This window comes from Cololabis saira, chromosome 7 (genome assembly GCF_033807715.1).
Source record: "Cololabis saira isolate AMF1-May2022 chromosome 7, fColSai1.1, whole genome shotgun sequence".
NCBI classification, from domain to species: Eukaryota; Metazoa; Chordata; class Actinopteri; order Beloniformes; family Belonidae; genus Cololabis; species Cololabis saira.
Genome location: NC_084593.1, coordinates 29,981,961 through 29,999,381, shown reverse-complemented (window position 1 = coordinate 29,999,381; position 17,421 = coordinate 29,981,961). Strand labels below are relative to the sequence as shown.

General features: G+C 37.2%; 1 protein-coding gene across 2 annotated transcripts in view; it reads right to left on the bottom strand.

The window, feature by feature from the left end:
* Positions 1 to 7,623, bottom strand: part of kdrl (kinase insert domain receptor like) — a 41,974-nt gene extending 34,351 nt beyond the window's left edge. The window contains exons 1-2 of one of the 2 annotated variants that reach the window (XM_061725524.1): positions 7,099 to 7,623; positions 183 to 270 (exon numbers count right to left, since the gene is read on the bottom strand). In XM_061725524.1, coding sequence (XP_061581508.1) covers positions 183 to 270; positions 7,099 to 7,162 — 152 coding nt within the window. In that variant the 5' untranslated portion in view covers positions 7,163 to 7,623. The remainder of the gene's footprint in view (positions 1 to 182; positions 271 to 7,098) is intronic. The other variant, XM_061725525.1, reaches the window with a different exon arrangement.
* Between the last annotated feature and the right edge of the window lie 9,798 nt (positions 7,624 to 17,421).

Genomic DNA, 17,421 nt, shown 5'->3' with positions numbered 1-17,421 from the left:
GGCATTTGTGAAACTCTTGACTAACTTCCAATAACTGACAAGTAAATGCAAAGAAAAATTTGCATTCATTTTCTTTTTAATCATCTTTGTGTAGCAGCTGAGTGGATGTATTGATTTGGAATCTACCACATGTGTGTGGCATTCACTTGCATTGACATAAATAGCTGTGTTAAGTCACATACCTGCAGGTCAGACTCAACAAATTATCCTTTTGAAGAATGAGGGGATCATCAGAGGGCAGAATCTTTGGCTCTCTCTCCGAATGTCCTGCTGAATAGCACATGCAAATACACACACATACAAAGAGCAATTGGTGAAAAATTTAAACAAACCAGAATCTCTTTAATGGCGTGTAACAGTGGTGCTAAACGAAATGGAAAGCACCATTGGAAATTCCCATGAATCATTTGTGCATGTGGATTCAGTTAATGCCGTTGTACCCCTGCTTGTGCAGGCCAATACCCCCCGCAAACACACTGGGGGTTGTTTGAATGGTTAGTTGTCTGGGATGAGCGAGAAGGACAAAGTAAAGGTGAATATAGGGAGGAAATAGAGAGACTTTGCATGTGGGGGCAATTTTCCTCTCTTTCTGAGCCAGCATTTTTTTATATTTACAGATGGCCTTGCACTCTGAATGCTATTCTCACAATATCATGGGGCAAAAAATGAGGCGGTGACATTTGATTCAAAGGTGGGCTCTGTTTGGTGTTCAGCCAACAGAATCTGTTGAGAGGTCTCTCTAATAACAATCAACATAGGAAGTGCTGTGATTCTACCATCTGTCCAGGAGGCTTTTCAGTCCCATATGTGATTTCCTTCTTTTCTCTGACTTCCCTCAGCAGCTTTTCACTATTATCAAAAAACAATTTTACTCTGGACTCTGAAAATCACAATTTTCAAGGAAACCTTCATGTGTGGTTTCCCTGTGACCGTCATGAATTTTAACATATATGTCAGAGATGCAGCTCTTGGGGTTGTGATGTCCACTCCTGAGGATTGGCAACTGGACTTGAAATGGTTTAGAAATTGTGTTCGGCCTCTTCAGAGACTGGCAGCAACAATTGCTTCTCTATTTTATGCATTATGTGCAGACATGCTCCAGAAAGTCAAAACTTCTGCTTTTGGAGAGGTGTTGATGATCAGTGAATCTAATGTATTTGATTAGCAGAACCTGGCTAGTGCACACACACTTCATTCCCGAGGAAGGTGTAATTTTATCATTAGGTGTACTTAGTTTTTCACACATTGCTTCTTCTTTTTGGCACAGATTACACCTAAACACATATTTGTGAAGTATAATATATGTTATGTTGTTAAAAAAAAGGTGGATAAACTGTCTGCAGTGTTACCCATAACTTTTCTAAAGAGTTAATTTCAAGCCCGTTCTTCTGGGCTCTGAATGACTTTATATTTCCAAGAGAGGTACTGTATATGCTCAACTCCACTTAATAAAAAAATGGGTTGATGGTTGGTCCAGGCAAGCCTGTCAGTTGGTAGGCATCCTTACTCAGTTGCCACTTATAAGCTATTTCAGCTTGGTTTAGCTCATGCTAACCTATGATCCTGTCTAACGTTACCTCAGACTGAGTCCACTCAAATCTATCCATCTATCCTAATTTCAGATACTGGAGGAGCTTGGGCACTCACTTGCCAAACCATTCCGGTCAGTGCCAGAGCATGTGGTGAAACGTGATTGGCTACTATGCAATTGGCTGTTTGTCTGGTTAGTCAACCTTGAGGGGTCCTAGAAGGGTTGCAGGTGAAAGTGACTCAAAAGAGCAGCTGACGATCTAGAAGTTAACCGGGTAGGAGATCCTCTGGTTAGCGCTGTGACCAGGGAAGGCAGCTGTAAGGGGAGGGGGTGGGGGTCGAGTGGCTACAGAGGTGGGCTTGGGTCTGGAGGACCCAGGTCAAAGCCCTGGAATGGCAACCAAGATGAACCACCTTGGGCCCCTGAGCAAGGCCTTAACCCTAATTGCTCCATGGTGTGTGTTTCAGATGTAAGTCGCTTTGGATAAAAGCGTCTGCTAAATGACAGTAGTAGTAGTAGTAGTAGTAGATAAGCTTTGTCCCTAGATCCTTCCAGCTCAACCCAGAAATGGTTGTGGTGGTCTGATAGTACACGTAATAGCACAACAGCCAATGTCATCTTTAAAATAAGAACAATTATGCTCTGGTCTTTATTCATAGCTCTAATGTCAAGTTCCACAAAAGTGCTAGTGACCACTTGTTCAGCCCCAGTAACTGTCTGTTGGTGCAATTAATAGCACAAGTGGTGTAAGATTTATTTATATTTTTAATTATGTCTAGAAATGCAGAACCTTAGTACTGAGAGAGAGAGATAGAGAGAGTGGTGTTCCTTTTTAACATCATTATACTCTATATGCAAACATTAATGCACTTGGAAACCCACAGAAAGACAAATACAGTTCCATTTGCAACTACGCACAAACTTGCTCACAGCAGCCAGGTATTTATCTATTATTCATGACAGCTGCTGTGACACGAACACGCTTATGCTGCGAGTGTTGGCAGAGGCACTCAATATCAACTTCCTCACAAAATATTACAGTATAATTGTTTTACAGTCCAAGGTTAAACAGAGGGGAAGAGCCTGCACTTTCATGTTGCAATAACACATGCTCTTTATTAGATGATGAAAAACAAAGTTCAAATAATATTACGATCTTCTTGTTTCTCCATTGTTACCACCAGTTCCTTAAGGGCACTCTGTTTAGCATTTATGGGGACTAAATTTAGCACATTGATAGGAAGTTTATGTATCCGAATTACTGGAAGTAACACTGATGAATTTGAATTGGACTAATGAATCACAATGTTTCATGCTGTTTCGTTTTTTTCCCTGTTTAGAGTAATGCACTACAGCTGGATGAATAAGAAAGGGATCCCCGCAAACAACGGAAAAAAGGCAAAAAAGAATAAAACCTTTTGTTGTAGTCATCTCTAAACCCTCAAAACTCCCACCTGTATCAGTGCCTGTCCAACACTGACCTCAGAAACCATCCCACTTGCCCTGACCCCCCGTAACAGCTGTGTACGGCATTCCTCCAGGATATCGCCTGAAAAATTCCAGAAATTGTGCTTATTGTGTTGGTTCAAAGAGCCCTAAAGCTGGTTCTCATTAAGAGCCATTAAAAAGAGGACAGACATGCAAAAAAAGAGTGTGAGGAAGGGAGAAGCTGAGATTTTTTCAGTGAGTTCATGATGGGGGTCTTGAATCAGTCAGACAAGTTGACTAATATTAGACCAGGAACACGTTGTGTCTCCTCCCCTGGCATTGATTAAGGGAAGTGGCACAGGACATAATGTTTGGAAAAACATCTGTGTTGGTTCAATAGCCTCAGGAAATAAAGATTTTTTTTTAAATAATGCCAAGATAGACTTTAAAATTCGGTAAATGTTTGCTTCATAGAAAATACTGAAAATGATAACCATCAGTCTTTTTACTTTTTATCAAACTGAAAAACTCATGAAAAGTAAGTTAGACCTTATTTATTATGATATAATTATCAAATGAGAGGAATTGGTGTGTTAGACAGAAAAAGCCTTTAAAAGTAAGCTGTGGTAGACGTATATTCATCTCTGTTATATTTGCACTGCATTGCAGACATCTCCATTGGCATTTCAATCCTAAGACTGGTGCAATGAGTCACCACTTTGTAACAACTTAAGTCAAGGCTACGCAGGGTTATTTATACGCCACATTTTGAATGCAAAGGCCACCGCAAAAGTGATTCCCACAATGCATGTGTAAGATTTGCAAAAAACAAGGGAGAAATTTAACAAACAATTAAGGACAAGACAAATAACATATGTATAAGAATAAAAGAAACTGAGAGAAAATGTGAAAAGAAATAAGTTGGTCTAATTGTTGGCAGCAAGTCACTGGCCTTCGTGTTGAATCACGCTGCCAGTAGCTTGTGGCTGATGTTGCATAATAAAAACCACTATTACTGTATGGGGTGACTGTACTGTCATTGAAACGAACAGGAAACCCCAAGTCACAGCCCTTCAAGCGCGGGGAATAATGTGCGGAATTCCCTTCTCTTGTGCAGAAATACACTTCATTTCCCTGTATTTCCTCTCCTGTCATAAAACGGCATGAGTATCTTCAGAAAAAATCTTTTTTTTTATTGTTGTAAGGCCAAAAGTAACAATAATAGACATTACTATTGTTCCCTTTTCAAACCTTGCCACTTGATCCTTTGGAGTGCTGCGACAACATAAGTCACTGTGAGTGTGGAGATTTACATATCAACAAAAGAGTGCATGAGTCATTTTTGCTGTCGTGTGACCATGGTGAAAGCTGTGAATCAGTAGCAAATAATCGCCAATCTCCAGTTGCCACTGAGAAAAGCTTTGTGAGTGCCAAGGGACAGTGTGCAACCTGTTCCAGGCTTTGATAGCCTGACAACTGTAAACCAATTCAACCCACTATACAAACAAATCACTTCAGTAAGTATCTTATGCTGCTACTCTACAACCTGTTAAGGAACTAAACTGAAATCAAAGCATGATTCATTACATCTCCACCTGAGTTTATTAACTTAAAGAACTACATAAAGTATTAAAGTAGCATCAAGTTGCAACTGCTCTGTGTCAGTTTCATGTCATTACAGGTTGATTTAAGGCTGTCTTTTTTTTTTTTTTCAAATAAATTCAATAAAGGCACAACACCAACTCAACAGCACTTGAGGCCACCTGCCATAGTAAGCGCCAGCTACCATCGCTCTGGCTGGACCATGTGACCTGCAGCATTCACTCACATAGAGACGTTCTTAAAAGTCCTTCCCTCTGCCAAATGCAAGGTTAACACAACAGTTTCCGAGTGTGCCTTTTTTATTAGCAATATATTAGCCTTTGGAGATTGGGAGGCGAAATGCCTCAGACTTCTCTTAAAAAAGCAAAATAAAGGAACATCTGGCCGTGATGGGTGGCCATTCCAGGTTATATAAAGCCAACAAGAGCCAACAAACAGGAATCTCTTGCGTAGGATTCCTAAAACGTAAAGCCAGAGGATTCCTCTTCCATTATGCGCGATTAAGACAGGTAGGCAGACAGAAGCTGCTTGAAATTGAAATTTTACGTAGGATTTAAAATAAATATGGCTAGCTCAAGATGGGCATGCCAGGTCTGGAACAGATGCTGCACTAATTAGATAAGAACACAAACAAAGGGCAATTTGTAAAGCTGAACATCCCTGTGCGTGAGGGAGTGATTCTTTTTTAATACTTTTCCTTTTTTTCTCGGTTCACTGGTGAGTCTCACCATCCAGGTGAGTGTGTGTGTGTGTGTTTTCTTGTGAAATCCACATGGTTTCAGATGTGCCGCCTGCGAGCAATGAGCCCCCGCCGCACTTGGCTGACCTCTCATCACTCCCATTTTACAGTCCAAGTATTCAGGCAGGAAAAAAGAAATATACTCCAGAACAAAGTAGACACAGCATGAACCTCCTCTGAAGCAAAGACTGTCTAGATTATGAGAAAGGAGTCACAAAATACAAACATGACCTCTATTGTGAATTCATCAGATTTCTTTTAACACCACAGTCGATAAAGGTTGACACAAAAACAAAGTATTCTCTGTGCATTAAATTGACATAAACACACCCAGTCTGTATTATCGCCTGCATCACATAAGAGTTATTAACTGCAGATAATTATATGTTTCTGAACTGTTCTGCCTCATTTGAATTGATGTGAAAAGGTCATGAAACTACACGTTTGACCTGTGCTCACTTTTCAGAAGTAGAAGTAGCTTCAAGTTATATATTAACAAGCTACCTCATGAGTCTGTGGATTAAGCTGTATATCCTCTCTCATCCACCTAATTGTCTATCTCGTGCAGGTTTTATGACATGTTGTGTTTCCTGATGTTGTGACTTCTGAAAGTTAAAAAAATATATATTTATATAAATATATATCTATTAAAAATATATATATTTTTTAATTTATTTATTGCATTTGGCTCAGTGCAAAAAATGTCATATCTGTGCACTTTTTTTGTCATATTCTCAAGAGCAAGCCTGTTACACCCCACAACATGAATAGTCAGTCTGTTGACCATCAGTAACTAACAGCTAGCAGTCAGCGGGGGTTTTGAAAAAACAATGCCCCGCTTTCTTCCTTGCCATTGTCTTGTTTATCAATTTATACGTAGTTGCGATTGAGTTCAAGAAGCTCCGGGAAGAAATCTTTGCTCAGGTAGCGTGTCACATTTCCGTGACCTTTACTAGCCAGAACAATTCCAGGGTGCCGCTTGTCCCTGCATCCGCTTCCTCCTTGCGTCTTTCCCACGCTTTGTGTGTGGACAGTGAAGGAAATCTACTTAAAAACACCGCAAACAAAAGCTTCATACGCTGACAGTGTGTATAAGTGTGTGTACATGTGTGTGTGTGTAGGACAGAACATGAACAGTGCTTCCTTTGTTTGGATGGGCTGTTTATTTGAAATGGTGAGGAAGCTTCAGTGTGTATCTCAATGGCACAGTAGACCTGGTGCAAGGTGGAGGAACATCCATGTGTTTTGTCTGGTTTGTTCATTGTGAAACAATGAAGTTGATCTTTGCTGTCAGAGAAAGAATATCTCTTCCCCAAATGTTTTATCCTGCTCCCTCACAGAACACAATTGCTGGAATAATATAAAGTCTGCCAAAGTACCTGTCCGGGTCAATTGACTTTTCCAGCTTAACAATGACAGACGGTCAGAGGGACAAGACTACCCCTGGCGGCCAACGTGGGAACTGCAGATTCTGCGAGCGCCTGCTTTCAACCGTGACTGTATGATTTTTCTTAAAATGTACAAATACATCTTATATAATTATCTTGTCCATTTATAATAAGAAAAATGTTTCAATAAATGTGCGATTGAAGACAGTCTGCCCAAAAATCCCAACACAACCACACGAGTGGAACAAATTACTATTAAAAAGTATGAAATACTCCACTTTTAGCGCCTTTCGAAAATAAGTGACATTCAACAGATGCCGCACTCATCTTGAAAACAATAAAACTGTCAAAACGTGATTCAGACTTGTTTAAGTGCAGATAACTATTCTTCATTAATGTGATTTACTTACCAGTTGTGAGAGACCAACAGCAGCAGATGGAAACGACCAGTTTGAAGCAGCTCGATGTGCTCATCCTGCCAGTTTCACCAAAATCCAGATAAAAATGATGAGATAAGTCCCTGGTAGAAGTTTGTTTTTTTTAACTCCGGATAACTGAGGAAAGTTGCTTATCTTCCAATTAATTTTTAAAGTATTTTTTTGTCCTTTTAAAATGCGTTTATTAAATCCACATAGCTTTTAGGTGAATAAAGAGCGAGCTGCGGTAATTCTCCCACGTCCCATGGCGCGTGTTGCGGGGGATCCCTCCCGCGCAGCTGGATAATCCACGTCCCGACGCCGCAATGAGCCGCTCCGGCAGCGGGGCAGGTGCAGCGAGAAACAACAGCTACCACGGGGAATTCAGTGAGTTATCATATATAGAGGCTGAAGAAATGATGTTTTAGAGTGACATCCGAGTCTGTGAAGCCTCACAAAAGGAGGATCAATCTGATCCTTAAAGCTTTCCTGCGCGCCCTGGACAACTTCTCCTCTCTCTCACTTCTCCTCAGCTCTCGCAGTCCATGCGTGACTCGCTTTATGGAGACACGGAGGAAGCAAACGTCACTTTGCTGGGGTGGACGCAGTCTGAGGAGGACACTAATTGATAAGATATGTATGTATGTAACTTACATAATGTAAGTATATATATATATATATATATATATATATATATATATATATATATATATATATATATATATATATATATATCTCGATATATATATATATATATATATATATATATATATATATATATATATATATATATATATATATATATATATATATATATATATATATATATATATATATATATATATATATATATCTCGATATATATATATATATATATATATATATATATATATATATATATATATATATATATATATATATATATATATATATATATATATATATATATATATATATATATACAGTACTCGAGTTGAGGGGTCATGAGGGGGGATGGCATCCCCCCTGAAATAAAAACGGTCAAAATCATCCCCCCTTTCCATCCTTTATGTCATTTCATCAATGAATGTGGTTTTACTGCTATTTCAACATTTAGAGTCATCACCAGAAAAATAAACCCAGAAGAATAACTTATTTGACAATTTTCACCTGTTTCAAGTAAATTTTCACTTGAAATACCAATGGGACAAGATTTATCTTCTCATTATAAGCAAAAAAATCTTGTTCCACGTGCAGATTTTTCTGAAAGTGATGAGTCTTGTTTTAAGTGTAATGAGATTTTTTTACTAAAATGAGACATTTTAACTAGAAATAAGACACATTTTCTTGTTAAGATTTTGAGTTTTTGCAGTGATCCATTTTACTTATCCTGTGAAGGACAGAGTCATATTGATAAGTTCAGAAAACTGTTTTTATTGTTGTGTTTTGATGTATTTGATGTAAGCCCAGTGGATATTTAAAGCTTACAGAAGGCTGCATTTAACTGCTGCTATGTCATTCCTGCAGTATTTCTGCAGGTGTTTTGGTCAGTGCTATTATTTGTAATATATTATATTATTTGTAATCAGCACAAATTATCTGTCCCCATATGAGAAAAATCCACCACCCCCCCTGATTTTTTTTTACAACTCGAGTTCTGTATATATATGTACACAGTATGTACAGTATGTGTATGTATGTATGTATGTATGTATGTATGTATGTATGTATGTATGTATGTATGTATGTATGTATGTATGTATGTATGTATGTATGTATGTATGTATGTATGTATGTATGTATGTATGTGTATGTAGGGAGAGTGGGGTAAATAGTGCCATTTTTTACTTTAAGTGCCTTTAAAGCAAGGGGATTACAGCAAAGCCTCCAACTAAAATTGGTACATATAGTTTAGGATGTTGTGCATCTCTGGGAACAATCACTTTTGAATCTAAAGTAAACTGTATGAGAAATATAGCTTTTGAAAAAAAAAGTGGTTGTGCCGTTACAGAAAATACACCGGGGTAAATTGGGCCATTGGCAAAACATATAATTTTAATCTCACAAACAATGATGCTATATAAAAGCAAAATAAATTCAATACAAAATTGCTTATTTATGGTTTATTATATAATAAACATAATCAGTGGCACAATTTACCCCAGGCCCTTTGGCACAAATTACCCCAACCCCACCCTTTGGAAGAAAATGCATCCCCTAGCTGTTTTAAGTTACTATCATGCTAACTGTATAGATTCATGGTGTAGTTTACTAAAGCACCAAAACATGTGTGAACTGTTTTCTAAGTTGTTTGTAATTGTTCGAACATTGCAATCAAAAAACCTTGTTCATAGAAATTTTACTTTGGAGGGCATAAAATTGTTCTTTGAACTTAAATGTGCTTATCGCTCAAGCCATATGCCTCCCTTCTTTGCAGGATGATTGAAATGGATGCCTCTCCAAAAATATGTGATCACATATATATATATATATATATATATATATATATATATATATATATATATATATATATATATATATATATATATATATATATATATATATATATATATATATATATATGTACGTACGTACGTATGTATGTATGTACTGGTATGTATGTATATCGCTAATCATATGTCGAGCATGAATGATACTACTACAGCTGATTTACTTTAAACATGAAAAATCCAGCTCCACATATTACTTTCTTTAAATACTGAAAGTAGATTCTTTAGGATTAGCATTGTCCAAGATTCATCACACTTTTGTTTAAAATTTAAAAAATCTGAGCTTTTCACACACTACATGTTCCTTTAATAAAGATTCATTTGGAAAAAGGTTAATGTTTTGCTCACAAAAGCCTTTTTTAAGGTATAAATGTATCACAGTCCACATGTTGAGGTGGTGAAGTTCATTCAAAGCCTAAAGCAACTACATCTGTTTTCACAAAATTGTGAAATCAAATCATTCTTCTAAACATGTGATTTCAGACGACACAAGCCAGATCAATAATGCAACTTGTGGGGTCATATTAAACTTGATAAGATAATGCTGTTTCATGGTATCAATATCCATCCATGGATTATCTCTACCATCTCTCAGGGTGCCATGTTGGCAATTAAGTTCACTAATATTTTTATCATGGTTTATTGATTAACACTTTTAGTAGAAATAAAAAGAAACAAGCCACAGGTGAACATCTGGGGTGTGTTGGGTACCACTATAGAGTTGGCTAACTATAAGGACTGATTTAAGCACAATGATCTTTTTTATTTATTTTATCTTTTTTTATTTTTTTATTGAACATGTTTTGATATGATTAAAGAGGAAATGGGATGTTTCCACTGATCAAATTTTGCGACAGAATACATTTCTTTTATAATAAAGTCCTAAGTTTTTAGGGTTTTGTTTTAGAATAATCCAAAATAGTCCACCCAATATTACATCTTATATAATGCATTGAAATCCGTTATTAGTTGCAAAAATAGCATTTAATTCATTTTAACGGCAGCCAGGGCAGTGTGGTATTAGGAAAACACATGATATTAGATAGGGTCATAGTTGAATATTGCAATGACAATATGATTTGTGATTGAATAACCCATTACTCCAGTGTATTGCATCAATGTCATATTTGCTTTTCAGCTGAAATGATCCTATAGCTTTTTGTTTGTTTGATTGTTTTTCGCAGGCTGGTTCCATCTGATTGGTCAAATATACTATTAATATTAAGTGCATGAAGTGCATGTCACTCTAAAAATAACAGAGTATCATTAATTGTGAGGATTTTCTTTTACTGATTTTAGCAATATTGTTATTCACATTTTGACCAATTAAGTTTTCAATATATTGTGCAACTCTAATGGTAGCTGACAACATGTACATTAAATTGAACGAAACGACTGCAATCATAGTATTATGGAAAAAAAACTTTGATCAGCGTCACCTGATATGTGATCAATAATGACAAATCAATGCAATACCTTTAGTCATTTTCTCAGCTGACCTCTGTGTGTAACTCAATCATCCTGTGTGGGTGTGAGGTTAAAGGTAACAACAACTATCTTGTCTTAAGAGGAAAAACAATAAAAAACCAAACACTCTCTGTGATATCTCTGAATCTATCTGCCTGGGGGTGTAGAATAAACATCGGCTGGATTTATTTTTAATCTCAACAACAGGATACACTCCTTTTTATATCAATGTAAATAATCTTCTTTTGTCCAACAGGACCCTGCAGTGTGTGGATGTGCTTTAGACTGTTTTCATTTATCACCACAACAATCACTTGGCTGCTGTGGGTCAAAGCAGCAGTCATTCGAAATGAAAATGTCCTGCCCCTCACCTTTCCGCTGAGGACAGGACTGAGCAGCTTCAATTTTGGGGGAACTGGATGGAGTGGTTGTAGGAGAGTCACAGTACATTTAAAATGTGATTAGCAGTTCCCTTGTTGCATCCCTGTTGCAGGAAAATAGTGATATTCACACATGACACATGGGAATCGCGGCATCACTCAGTGGGAGCATTTTTTACTTTTCTGGGAATTTGAGCCAGAATTGTCACAATTCAAGAAGTCAGGGATTTCCAGCAACTGTCGGATTTTTGTTTCCTGTTTAAAGCTTGCTTTGGTTGTATGTTTACTTGTGACATCACAAGTAAATAACTGTCCATATTTGGGTGATGAGAAAGAGACCACATAAAAAGCTCACTGCATGGTTAATTTAAAACAAAAAACTTCAGTCGAAATACTTCTGTAACTCTTGATCTAAGACGATTGCTGTCATGTTCTCATTCATGGCTATAAACAAGAAGATGTTTATTTATTAATAGGCATTTAATGAGACTAACTAAAATACAAAAAAAGGAGCTGAGTTTAGTAAGAAATTGTCACGTCTACTACAACTGTCTCAGCATGTGTTCACAATTAGGCCTTCAAAAAAGCAGACATTCCCATCAGGCTGAGAGGGCAACAGATAAGTCTCTTGATGAACAATTGCTGGAAGTTGCTTGCTGAGAGGGTGGATTTGAAGTGATTTATTTTAGAAGCTTATGTCCAAAACACTATGGGGGGACTAACTGGTTTTACACACACAGCTTGCCTTCTTCCTTTTGGCCCACATGAACCAGTAGAAACGTCTTTCTTCAAGACTAAAGTGGAGAGATTGTGACTGCCTGCTCTGTTGTTGCAGCTTCCACTCACTTTTGAATGGAAAGGGCGTCACGGTCTTCACACTACAGTCATACAACTTTGAGTAAATCTTGGGAGAGAAATTAAATTTGCAGTATACAGTATCATCGGTTATTTCTTGCATAAAAGTAGAAATATAAATGGTCTGTTTTAAAGTCAGGGCCAAGGACAAGTATTCAGTAGTCATAAAATTTAAGAGGCAAGGAAACTCGCCATGCATGAATTTCACATGGAAGAAGACTGGTCTCTCTGAAAACAGGATCGTTTGAAAATGAAATATAACTATGTTGAAATTATGAAATTATTACAGCCCTTTTAATGCTGTTCTCTTCTTTCATTGTGTAAATATTTTCATGATTGTTAACATCCTCTTAATCCAGAGTCCATACAAACACCAGGAAACTGGACCATATTACACTGGTCATGAAATCATTACACTGGCTTCCAGTGAGTCACAGGACAGAGTTTAAAATCTTACTGCTGGTCTACAAAGACCTGAATGGTCTTGGACCAAAATACATGGTTGATCTGTTAGTTCCTATGAAGCTCCCAGACCCCTGAGGTTCATCTGGATCTGGTTTGTTGTGGTTCCCAAGAACCAGAACCAAGCAAGGTGAGGCAGCGTTCAGTTATTCAGTGTCATGTTCAGTCTTCATTACTGTTTTTTACCGTGCAATACTTTTTCCCGGCCTATCTGTGCAATATTCCACCACATGTGTAGTTATATGTTATTATCTGTAGATAGGATCTCAGGTCTTGATTTCACTATTCAAAATGCACCTTAACCTTTTAATATTTTTATATTATTTATATTTCTTATCTGTTTGCACTGTCTTGCACTGGAGAGGTGATGCTGCTTTTAATCTCACTGTACCCAAGTATAATGACAATAAAAGTTTTCTTAGTCTATTATTCTGCTCCTCACCAGTGGAACAAACTTCCTGTAGACCTGAGGTCTGCTCCAACTGTCAGCTCCTTTAAATCAGGCCTAAAAACATTACTGTTTACTGAAGCGTACTCTTAAATTAAATACTTACCTGCTGGACTCTACTGCCCTTACTTTTTAACAACTTGTTCTTTTTATTATTTTACCTCTTTTCTTATTTTTTTTTGTTATTTACTGTTTAATTGTGTCTTGCTGCTTTTAATGTTGATGTAAAGCACTTTGAATTACCTTGTGTTAAATTGCTATACAAATAAACTTGCCTTGCCCTGCCTTGCCTTAATCCTCAAAATCTTTCTGGTCACAATCTGGTCACAGTCATCCAACTTTCATCAAAAACGTGTTTTCACATGATGTAAACTTGAAAAAAAAAACAGAAAAAAAAAAAAAGTTTGAATTGTTTCTTGTTTGCCTTTCAACAAATAACAAACGCCATGAGCTTGACAACAGAAGTAAAGGGTTAGTTCTGTGATGTTTTATTAGATTCGAGATTAATCTTTTAAATTTAGATCAAATTAAACACCGGCATGTGTGTACGTTTCAAAAGTGCGTCTGAGTCCTAACTTCCCACCGTCGTGAAGGCAGCATCACCCTTTGCCGCGCGCACTGCAGCTGTCAATCAATCAAACGCGTTCGCGCCTTCGCTGCTTCGCTGACAGACGAACAGGGAAACTGGAAACCTTCAAAAATGCAGCAGCTCGTCTCAACTGTTAAATGTAAGTAACGGCCAATTTCACTCCGTCCACGGTTTCTCACACCAGGTAACTTTTCCCCGTTAACTCAGCCAGGAAACGCGTTAGTTTGGTAAAGACAGCGCAGACTAGCCGCTCTGGCCGTTGTGCTAATCCATGGGTCGCGTTCTATAATACGTCCATGGTCGCGACCCGCGGCTCTTTAGCGCCGCCCTGGTGGCTCCCTGGAGCTGTTTCAAAAATGTTTGACCTTTTTTTTCCTTTTTTTCTCTTTTTTTCTTCTTTTTTTACGGAGCCCCTGTGGTGACATTTGAAAAAAATAAAATAATGCGTGGCCACGCATTAATAACTCTAATCAATGCGTGGCCACGAGATTTAATGCGTGGCCACGAGTTGTTAATTAATTATTTAATTTTTTTTAAATGTCATATGTTATTACTACACTTGCCATGACAATACTCTTGCTCTTTAATAGAAATAGACTATAATTACCGTTATTAATGATGAATAACCATCCCACACTGGGGGTTGCATCCACAAAGTCCAGACAGTAGGTTATAATGCCATCCACGAGTAAAATAATGCGTGGGCACGAGATACATAATGCGTATGCGCATTGATTATCTCGTGGCAACGCATTATCTCGTGGCCACAAGATATTAACTCGTGGCCACGAGTTATTAATGCGTGGCCACGAATTATTAAATTTTTTTCAAATGTCACCAGAGGGGCTCCGTATTTTTTCCCTTTTTTTCTTCCTTTTTTTTCTTCTTTTTTTCCTTTTTTCTCTTTTTTTCTTCCTTTTTCCTTTCGACTTTTTTCTCAACATTTCAACTTTTTTCTCGATATTTTGACTTTTTCCTCGACATTTCAACTTTTTTCTCGACATTTTGACTTTTTTCTCAACATTTCGACTTTTTTCTCAACATTTCAACTTTTTTCTCAAAATTGTACTTCAACATTAATCTCGACATTTCGACTTTTTTCTCGAAGTGCATAATGAAAAAAAAATCTTCCTACTCTCGACTTTTTTCTCGACATTTCGACTTTTTTTTCAACATTTCGACTTTTTTCTCGATATTTTGACTTTTTTCTCCACATTTCGACTTTTTTCCTCGACATTTTGACTTTTTTCTCGACATTTTGACTTTTTTCTCCACATTTTGACTTTTTTCTTGACATTTCGACTTTTTTCTCGACATTTCGACTTTTTTCTCAAAATTTCGACACTATTCTCCACATTTCGACTTTTTTCTCAACATTTCGACTTTTTTCTCAAAATTGTACTTCAACATTAATCTCAACATTTTTTTTTCTCGAAGTGCATAATGAAAAAAAAATCTTCCTCCTCTAAAATATTATTTAAATTTTTCTCCTGCCTGGCCCTAATATTCATGTGGAAGTCATGTGGAAAGACATTAGCATGCTACATTTGCAGCCGAGGACCCAGTTATAGCTAATATAGCTACATGCAGCATGTGTTGCCTTCATTCTAAGGCTTATACAAGCCTTTCATTTTTTGCGGCTCCAGACATATTTGTTTTTTGTGTTTTTGGTCCAATATGACTCTTTCAACATTTTGGGTTGCCGACCCCTGCGCTAATCACTTCATGACTAGTTTCATCATGTACAACATGCTGGTAGCTATAACTAATTCATTAACATAAAAAATGCCTGAAATGTGTAGTGTAGGAACATTTAAAAGTTTAAGACAGGGATGTACTTGAAATGCTTTGGGGATTTCAGGAAGCTGAGAAAGCGTATTCTTCCCAAATGGAGATTTTTTTGCCTGTGTGATATTTGATAAAGATAATGTGATCAAATATTAGGTGGATGATAGAATTTTATACCCAAATTAAATGGCTATAACTGTTTTGAACAGTAATTGTGTACAATAATACTTGAATGTGACGTGATGTGAAGCCTGCTGACCTTCAGGTCCTTCCCTGCAGCTGACGACTTCAGCCAATTTCAGTCTCTATGATCATGCTTTATTGTAAATCTGGGCTGCTTAACATCAATCCATTTGAAGTCTGGCTGTGATGATCTCAGCTCCAGTGTGTAAATAACATGTGGAAGGTGGGCTGTGTTAAACAGAGGAAATGGGTTAAACCATTGTGAAGTATCGGCTACAGTAAATTATTTTTGTAGTCAGTTATGAATATATGTTTGTTGCCGTTTTTTGTTTTTTATCTTCAAAGCATTTATACCTGATAGACTTGATGAAGACTTGGTGCATGTGACACTCCCGTCACCAAAGATGAGGAAAATCAATTCAATCTGGTCTTTCTTCAAGCCTGGAAAAGGGTGACATGCAGAATCCAACATGAAAAACAAAAAAAAATCCTCTGTTGAATATTGATATTCACACACCATCACACACAACACGAGAAGGTTTTAACATGAAATTATTTATTTTCGTTTCAATGAGTCAATCTTAACTGTGGATTCATAGAAGTTGTGAGGGCTGTTTAGCCAAATAATGTATCTTTGGCTCATAGATCACACAAGACACTTTGTCTGCAAATAAAAACATAACGCTTATATTACAAGCTCATCTACTCCACCTCTCAGTGATCTAGACTCCCTTTTGTGATCACTGAAAAAAAAGAGGTCAAAAACCTTTTGCTCCTCCCTTTTCTCCTCCTCCACATCCTAGACCTCTCTTCTTCATCTCATTTGCATTTAAGGTTTTTTCAACTCACAGGTTGTAAGGTTTTTTCCTTTGGGAAGCCCTGTCTATGGCTACCACCATAACACATGTTGAAAAGGTGCTAGGCAGAAACGCATCCATACAAGTAAGCAGGACATTTTTTTTTTCAAAAATCACTGTTGAAACTGATTAAAGACTATCAAAAAATATACAAAGAAAGACAACTGCAACATGCTGCCACTAGACTTGAGTAAAACTACTTTTAAAGATAATGAATGACAATAATGAATAAAAGCATAGGTGAAATACAGTATATCATGAAATTATGTTTGCATACTATGCATATCAATGTACCACACAGCAATTGAAACCCCTCAGAATAACAATAACCTAGAAGCACAGGTGGAAAACTGTAGAAGTTATAATATATTGATTACACACACACACACACACACACACACACACACACACACACACACACACACACACACACACACACAGGTATTAAGTATGTGAATATGACTCCAGTACCAGAAAAGACATTCATCTGTCTGGGATCTGATTCTGGGTTCAGCTAATTGCTCGGGGTTCATGTTCTGGGTCTCTGGAAAACGCCAAGAGACAACCTGTATTGTAATAGACGCTATATAAATATATAAATAAAATTGAATAAGCTGAAACACCTTAACATGATGAGTTAAGAGGTCTGATCAGGTTGTAAAGTGAGTCTGCTTTTTTTCTTGCACAGATCTCACAGACAGTCTGCTACAGGGACAGCTGACAGATTATGATGACGTGATAGAGAAGCTCTTCACTGAAGTCTCTGGCTTACAGGGGCTCGCCAAAACAACAGATCCAC